The sequence below is a fragment of the Nilaparvata lugens genome, chromosome 7, assembly GCF_014356525.2.
Source record: "Nilaparvata lugens isolate BPH chromosome 7, ASM1435652v1, whole genome shotgun sequence".
Classification (NCBI taxonomy): Eukaryota; Metazoa; Arthropoda; class Insecta; order Hemiptera; family Delphacidae; genus Nilaparvata; species Nilaparvata lugens.
The window spans coordinates 27,433,810-27,442,453 of NC_052510.1; the positions used below are offsets into that span (position 1 = coordinate 27,433,810).

General features: G+C 35.2%; 1 protein-coding gene across 1 annotated transcript; it reads left to right on the plus strand.

Moving 5' to 3' along the window:
* Window positions 1-440: 440 nt before the first annotated feature.
* On the plus strand, window positions 441-4,017 carry LOC120352346. Its single transcript, XM_039432419.1, has 2 exons — window positions 441-1,755; window positions 3,177-4,017. The coding sequence occupies exons 1-2, from the start codon at window positions 1,708-1,710 to the stop codon at window positions 3,870-3,872; spliced, it is 744 nt and encodes a 247-aa protein (XP_039288353.1). The 5' UTR covers window positions 441-1,707; the 3' UTR covers window positions 3,873-4,017.
* The last annotated feature ends 4,627 nt before the right edge of the window (window positions 4,018-8,644 follow it).

An 8,644-nucleotide genomic window follows, 5' to 3' on the forward strand; every position in this document is an offset into this window, starting at 1 on the left:
AAATATAACAAAATAACACATCATGTTGATCTATCTATGATGATAACATCTGATAAATCTGAAAATTGGTGAACTAGAACCCCATAAAATGGCGATTTTGCAATGCACACGGGATTGTGTCATGACCTGTATCATAGACCTTGCTCCTGTTCCCCTATAGTGTTTGTGCCATGTAAAAAGCATTGATTGGTTGGATAGGCGTTTGATTGCTAGTTTCCATTCTGTATCTATTCTGTTGTCACAGTTTCTGGCATGAGAAAGCAGCCACAAAGTAGAAGGAATTTTCTATTAGTTTATTTAATTTTCTAGGAACTTTCTTCTCTGTGAAGCAGCTTCTCTTTGATTCAGATACGTAACGGCCAGCAACGGTCACAGTTATCACATAGTTATTCAAAAGTATTCTTTGAGTATCTATAGTGAGGTCCACATTATTATGGCAGTGTGTGATTTGCAATGGTGTTGCTATCCTTGTCTATCGTACAACAAAGCAGATGGCTCTATCTCTCTCATGCATTGTGATGTTGCCACATTGTTCATCAACAATGTAGAAATTCAACTAATTGACAAAATATGTCATAATATGAAGTTATCGATACTGTAATATTGATAGTCGATGTATTGATTGAGAGTTGTAACAAGTCGATACTCCTACTTCTTCAACATGATCATGAGTTGTATAGTTGTATTAATTTTGCTTCGTGCATAATATTCATTAATAAATACTTTGTGTATAAACTTTGTGTTTGATTAATAATGAACCAACAAAAATAACATGGCGCAGTCGGTAGTGAAAGTACCGGTATTGGTTGTGAAAGGTAGTCCAGAAATATCTTAAATCTTAGTGATGGAAACCTTCTCAGCAGTTAACCTCAAAGCTCAACACGTTTCAGTTTGGATCTTCAATTTGTAAAAACCTATTCTATTTGAACTTAGTGTGAAATTTCTCAGTCATGGAATCGCTAAAACCGCCAAAACAATTTAGTTTCCAAGGAAACTTATCAGAAAATTGGAAAATGTGGAAACAACAATTTCTACTGTACCTAGGCTACATGATAGCAAGTGGTGGGGATGACAAAGATGAACCTGTTAAAATCGCGATCTTAAGGCTGGTCCAGACGCTCCATTTTGCACATCGTTTTGTCTCCGCATTTCAAGACATTGCAGACAAAACATTGCGTGTGGACCGGAAAACTGCGCAGTTTTGAGTCCGTCGGGAGGACTGCACAGTTGCAGCGATAACTGAGCTCGTGAGCTCTGAAAACCGTGACCTGTGCAGACATGTCATTGCGTGTGGACACTTACTCTGTTTTCCAATCCGTTTTGTTCCTCAGTTTTCTCTAATCATCCGACCATGGCAGATCTTCGGCAATGTTCTCGCGAGTTTTTGATGGATTTTATTTCACTTTATGAAAGTTTTCCGTGCATTTGGCGTGTTAAATCCAAAGAGTACAGTGACAGGGACAAAAAGGGGGAAGCATACGAGAGATTGGTTGAAAAGTTCAAAGAAATAGATGTCAACGCGAGCAGGGAGACAGTGGTGAAGAAAATCAATTCTTTGAGAAGCGTTTATCGCAAAGAATTGGCAAAGGTAAACAAATCGATTCGATCTGGGGCTGGAGAAGACGAAATTTGCAAGCCATCTCTGTGGTATTTCGATTTGCTGCATTTTCTCAATGATCAGGAGACACAAGGCCGTCGAGGAATACCATGGACGAAAGTGAAGAGTCTGTAAACTGCGACGAATCATCACAACTAGTAAGAAAAAAACAACAAAATTTCCTATTATTACCTAATCGCTTTATTAACTGAAACATATTCTTTTATTTAATAGGTACAATCAGCTTTTAAAATGTTTATTACAAGTATCTACTAAAAAATTACAAGTACCAAATAATATTTTATGTACACCATTAATTGTTCAAAGTTATAAATCTATCTTGCCAAGGAACAGACCCCTCATTGTTAAAGTACTCCTTGAAATGATCTCTGACCCCATTAGCATTGTTCAACATGTGGCCTCTTGGTCCACGCTGTAGGTCGTGCATTAATTCTGGGTTACATCTTTCACCCAATTCAACAGTACATTCAGAAATATTTTCCTGATCCATACTTTCTGGAGGGGTGTAGTTTTGGAGGGACTTTCTCCGCAAAAAGTTGTGTAAAGCGCAACACGCAAGAACTACAGTATCGACATTGTGCATCTTTAAATTAATACTTATGTGGAAAATACGAAATCGGGAAGCCAAAATGCTGAATGTGTTTTCAACAACACGCCTCGCCCTAGATAGGCGATAATTAAAAATTCTTCGGTCCTTGTTAATGTTTCTCGTCGATATGGTTTGAGAAGGTCTTGACGCATAGCGAAGGCTTCATCCCCAACAAAAACATATCTTAAAACTCTGTTTGAACTTCCAATGGATCTGGGTTTTGGAATTTTCAACTCATTGTTAACGAGATTTTCATAAAATTGAGTGTTATTTATGACTCCTCCATCTGAGATCTGACCATTTGTTCCTATATCACAATACAAAAACTCGCAATTGGCATTGGCTATTGCCATAAGAACAACACTGTGGGTTTTTTTGTGATTGAAATAATAGGACCCACTTCCCTTAGGTGGCACAATTCTAATATGTTTTCCGTCAATTGACCCTAAACAATGAGGGAACTGCCACATTCTTTCAAACTCCGCTGCAACTTCCATCCACTCCTCTTCAGTCTTGGGAAACTGAAACAAAACAAAAAAGAAGAAATATTGCAAGAGTTTCATCCTCATTGAAAATTTGTAAAAATAATAAAAATATGGAGATCAATTATAACAGCTGGGCCTAGTTGAAAGTTGTGTGTATATTTTTGGCTTCAAAATTTTCTGAAATAACTTAATTTATTCAAAGTGTGGTGATATTGAGTGCAAAATTTGACTATAATTTGGTATTTTAATCATTCTAAATTCAAAATTTCTAGCTAATATATATTCTTGGACAGAACTTAGAACTTTAAATTTCCTCAGTAAGAACATAACCTATTTTTTCGGACATTTAATTATTTATAAAAATTTGGGAACAGAATAGTTTTGGGCTATGCCTGTTGTTCTATCCTGATCATATTCATATGATTTGTATATTATATCAACGAATAAATAAATAAATAATACATTTATTGTTTATTATTTTCAGGTGGAAGACGATGTGCAAGAAACTGTTATTGACAGTGGGCCCAGTGAAGCTGCTACTACCCCTGCTACTCCTGCTTCCGAAGCATCTATGAGTACTTCCCATTCTGTCAATACCTCGCGCAAGTTAACTCGTAACAAGAGGAAGGCTGTTGGGAATGATGATGGCACAACTGAAGTCCTGCAGGTGATAGGGAAGAAACTGGAATCGCTACAGGCAGATGATGCATTTCAGGTATTTGGAAAACATGTGGCTAATAAACTCAGAGAAGTCCCGAATTCACAAAACATAATTGCTCAGAAACTAATTTCCGACGTTTTATTCAAAGCTGAGTTGGGTACGCTTACCAGAAATTTTCGACTTGTTGACATGAAAAGCCAGCTACAAGATGATTTTGGTTCAATGAATGCCACGAATTATTGGCCTCAACAGAATACGCCACATCAAATCAGAATGCAACAAAATCTTTCTTCACAAGTTGGACAATACCACTCCTTCTCGCAGCAGCCGCAGCCTATGCCACATAACTACGCCCCAGAACAAATACCTCACACTCAGGAGTATGAAACAATTGGGAAAATTTCGGCAGTTTCATTTATCATCCCACAGCAAGGTGAACAAGATGTACAGACACGCGCCCACCAAGCCCCTACCCAATCTCCCGTTGGAACCTACTTGTCATCATTTCAACCAAACTGAAGTATTCTTGCGTGCATTTCTATTGCTTACCATAATAACTTTTCTACAATAATAAAGGTTATAATGTTCAATTAAATAATAAATAGTTTATGGAAAATAACAATATTTCTTACCTTCAAGTAATCCTTCTTCAGCACCTTGTAGATAGCTTCACATGTTTTGGGAAAGATTTCACTTAGCGATTGTTTTGATATAATTGTTGTGAACTCCAGGTCTTTGTAACTTCTGCCGGTTGCCAAAAATCTTAAAGTTGTTGTTAGCCTTTCATGTGGTGATATTGCTGCTCTCATACAAGTATTTTCTTTCTTGATATGAGGTGTCACTAGTTCCAATAAGTAAATATATGTGTCCATGTCCATTCTCAAGTAGTTACGCCAATCATTAGGTTCGTCACATAATTCACGCAATAATCTTATATGGGAAAAGTCCCGCCTTTTTAAAAGCCATTTCCGTGACCATTTTGAATGAACGGTTCCTCTGATGTGTTCCAATCTTTTTTTTTTTACAATACAGCAGGCGAAAATTGACCACAGGAGAACCTCCTCCATGGCGATATCACACAAAACTGAGCGGAAAATACAAGACTGCACCGTCAAGACTGTACCGTATGGATGCTCAAAGTTGCAACGCTTTCATTCCGTCTTAAAACTGCGCGGATTTAAAACGTTGTGCAAAATGGAGCGTCTGGACCGGCCTTTACTACATTGCATCGGAGAAGAAGTATTGCAAAAATACAATACTTTTCGGTATGTGATTAATTACGGCACAATTGTATCTCAGCTATTTTTGAAGATATTGACTCAATTTTTTTTTAAATGAAAGAGAAAGAAAAAATCAATGTCGCTAGCCTGATTTCAACTAGAAAAAACGATTCTAAATAATATTAATGCTACTTCAAAAATCTCAAATAAACTAACCTTATTTTCAGTAGACGATGCCTGTAGTCTTGAATTAATTGCTATTTATGCACTCGTAAATAATATAGCATGTACTATGATTATGCTTCATGCAATATTAAAGAATTGTACCAAATAAAGATTCATTTTTACTTATTTTCTTCATAAATTTTAATGTTTCAAACGGCCGACCGGGTAACGGCAATTTTTCATAGACAGTTTATTCGATTCGACTCGGTACCCAGCCGGCAGATGACAGATCCACTTTCACGTTTCGATACTTCAATCTGGTATCGATATTTTTAGTCAATCAACAATATTATTATTCTAGATTATCAATACTCAAGAAATTCAGTTGGCTAAACTGACTGTTCAGGATAGAAGTAGGATCGGAGAGCAGAGCTACTGTTTTATCTTGATAACTTACACTTACAATCATTTTATCGCTTGTGATGATCACCTAAAAGAAAAACAATAAGATTAAATTGCATACAGCCTACGCCATAGTAGAACTCTAATTATCCGAATTAATTGAGACTGAACTCTAGTTGGTTAGGTTAATTAAATATTTTGACAATTATTGGAGTTTACAAAAAAGAAGCAGGCGGAATTAAAATAATAATATATTTACTGAATATAGTTTTACTATCTACTTTTAACACCATAACTAGGCTACATTATATCGAGACAATATAATTTTAGTGATATTTCTTTTAAACGCTGTCTTTTTTTAATAACTAAGACATTGTAATCCCACTGAAATTATAATGCAGTATTTCTTAGAGTTCTGAGAGTTCATATTCCAAAAAAAGATTATTTTTTATAGAAATCCTAAAAAACAATTCTTCACTAACACTGACTAGCCCAAAATTAGTTGAAAAGGTAAGCTTGAGTTGGCCCAATATGGACTAATTAACAATAGGCTAATTGATTGTAATAAAACAATGATTAACAACATCTTGAATAATTAGGTAGAAAAAAGTAAACCTGTAATATTAACTTACCTCACTTTTAAAATCACAACTTATCAACAGTAGAAGTTGACTGGTTACTTGAGTTTTTTTGGTGAATATTTTTTGTAAGTGGAGTAATTGAAAACGTTGATCAAAAAGTACATGAATTGTTGGATTGTTGAAAACAGGATTATTTCTTCAGCATGCTGGCAGAATGTAAAATAACATTGAAATGGAATATATTGAACAGAGCAGAATAGAAATGGTAGACTATTGGTAATAAATTTATAAACATAGCCTAATTTGATAAACTGAATGGTAGACTAATTGATGAGAAATAGTGGACTACTGGTAAGAACTTGGATTCAGAAAGATGTGGCTATTCTTGGAACTTGTTTCAATATTTTCTTTAAAAGGACCTCACGTTGTGGAAAATGTTAAATTTGTGGATAAAAATGAAGCCTATGAATCTTGATTAGTGAGAAATTGGAATTACAAAATTATCATAGTCTGTTACTGTAAGTTCTAGCTGTCAGAAGGTGACTTTTGAGGGGACTGTTTTTATTTATTAATTTTTGCAACCAGAAGAATAACAAGAGATATAATATTAAAGGAAAAACTAGGGTTAAGATGTGCTATTTCTATTTGTATTTTTGATTTAAAAATAGCAGAACTATAAGGTTACGGTACTTCTATGTTATATTCAAATGAGAATTTTGATCCAAGAATACTAAAATTTTTGAATTTGATAAAATAGTTTTTAATATTAAGAAAAAAATGAACCAATGAGTAATGATTTGATTATTTTGTGATAATTAAAATGGAATTGGTTCAAATCAACGAGAGTAAATTTGAATTGAATTTTAATATAGAAAATATAAATGCTAATAGGGGGAGGGATAGCATTGTTTATTTATTTCTGGATGAAATTACAATCATATGAATATGATTGGGAAATAACAAAAGGCTTAGCCCAAAACTATACTATTTGCAAATTTTGATAATAAATAACATTTTCGAAAAAAATGGTTAGCCTATCTATTTAATGTTGAAAGTTATGTTCAATTTTTGTCCAAAATATATATGAGCTAAAAATTTTGAATTTATAAGCATAAAGCACCGAATTATAGCCTATTATTATGAGAAAGGGTTTCAAGAATGGGAGGGAGGAGCATCATGTGGCTTTAAGGATGGTTCAGATTTGTGTTGTAGGTGGAACAGGTGTTGGTCTTATGGGAAGAATATGATTGTTTGAAGTAAAAGGCTTCCACATTAACACTATTTGTCAAAATATATATCAACAAAATCATGCATTTTGTAGATGGGGAAAGTGCTCTATTGTTTCATGCAATGAAGCAAGATTTAGATATAACCCCAAAGGAGAAACCGATGACTGATGATAATGAAGATTTTGATCAATATTATGATTGTAAAATTGAAATGAATAGGCTACTCTGTGTGGAAACCTGTTATAAAACGCCTTAAATTATGGTTGTTCTCCAAAATTTTTGTTCTGAAACAAAACAAAAAAAACATAAAGGTAAATATTCATGACTGAAGATTATTAGGATTAAAGTAGGATTCAAGAAAATTGGAAAAACAAAAAGGAAAAAAAATGAAATCTCAACCTAAAAAATACTAACCTTAGCTTTCCCTAACCTAAGCTTTTCCTAACCTTATCTTCTCCTAATCTTAGCTTTTCCCAACCTTAGCTTCTCCCAACCTAACCAAACCTAACCTAATCTAACCTAACCTAACCCAACCTAACCTAATCTAACCTAACCAACCCAACCCAACCCACCTAACCTAATCTAACCTAACCTAACCTTTCTCAACCTTAGCTTCTCCCAACCAAACCTAACCTAACCTAACCTAAACCAACCTAACCTAACCTACCTAACCTAACCTAATCTACCCTAACCTAACCTAATCTAACCTAATCTAATTTAACCTAACCTTAGCTTCTCCTAACCTAAGCTTTCCCTAACATAAGCTTTTCCTAACCTTAGCTTCTCCCAACCAAACCTAACCTAACCCAAACCCAACCTAACCTAACCAAACCTAACCTAACCTAACCCAACCTAAACTAACCTAATCTACCCTAACCTAACCCAACTCAACCTAACCTAATCTAACCTAACCTAATCTAATTTAACCTAACCTAACCTAACCTTAGCTTCTCCTAACCTAAGCTTTCCCTAACATAAGCTTTTCCTAACCTTAGCTTCTCCCAACCTAACCAAACCTAACCTAACCCAAACCTAACCTAACCCAATCTAACCTGACCTAACCTAACCTAACCCAACCTAACCTAACCTACCTAACCTAACCTTTCCCAACCTCAGCTTCTCCCAACCCAACCCAACCTGAACTAATCCAACCTAACCTAACCCAACCCAACCTAATCTACCCTAACCTAATCTAACCTAACCTAACCTAACCTAACCTAAGCTTAGCTTCTCCTAACCTAAGCTTTCCCTAACATAAGCTTTTCCTAACCTTAGCTTCTCCCAACCTTACTAATCCCTACCTAAGCTTTATCTCACCTTAACTTCTCCTAATCTAAGCTTCTCTTAACCTAAGCTTCTCCCAACCCAAGTTTTTCCTAATCTGAGCTTTACCTAACCTGAGCTTTTCCTAACCTAAGTCTTCCTAACCTAAGTTTTCCTAACATTGGTTTCTCCCAAACTATGTTTTTCCTAATCCAAGCTTCTCCTAACATAAGCTATTCCTAACCTAAGTTTTTCCCAACCTTGGTTTCTTCTAAACCAATCTTTCCCCAATCTAAGTGCTTTCTAACCTTAGCATTTCCTAACCTAAGCTTTTCCTAACCTTAGCTTCTTCTAATCTAAGTTTTTCCCCAATCTAATCTTCACCTAACCTGAGCTTTCCCCAACTTTAGCTACTCCAACCTAAGCTTCTC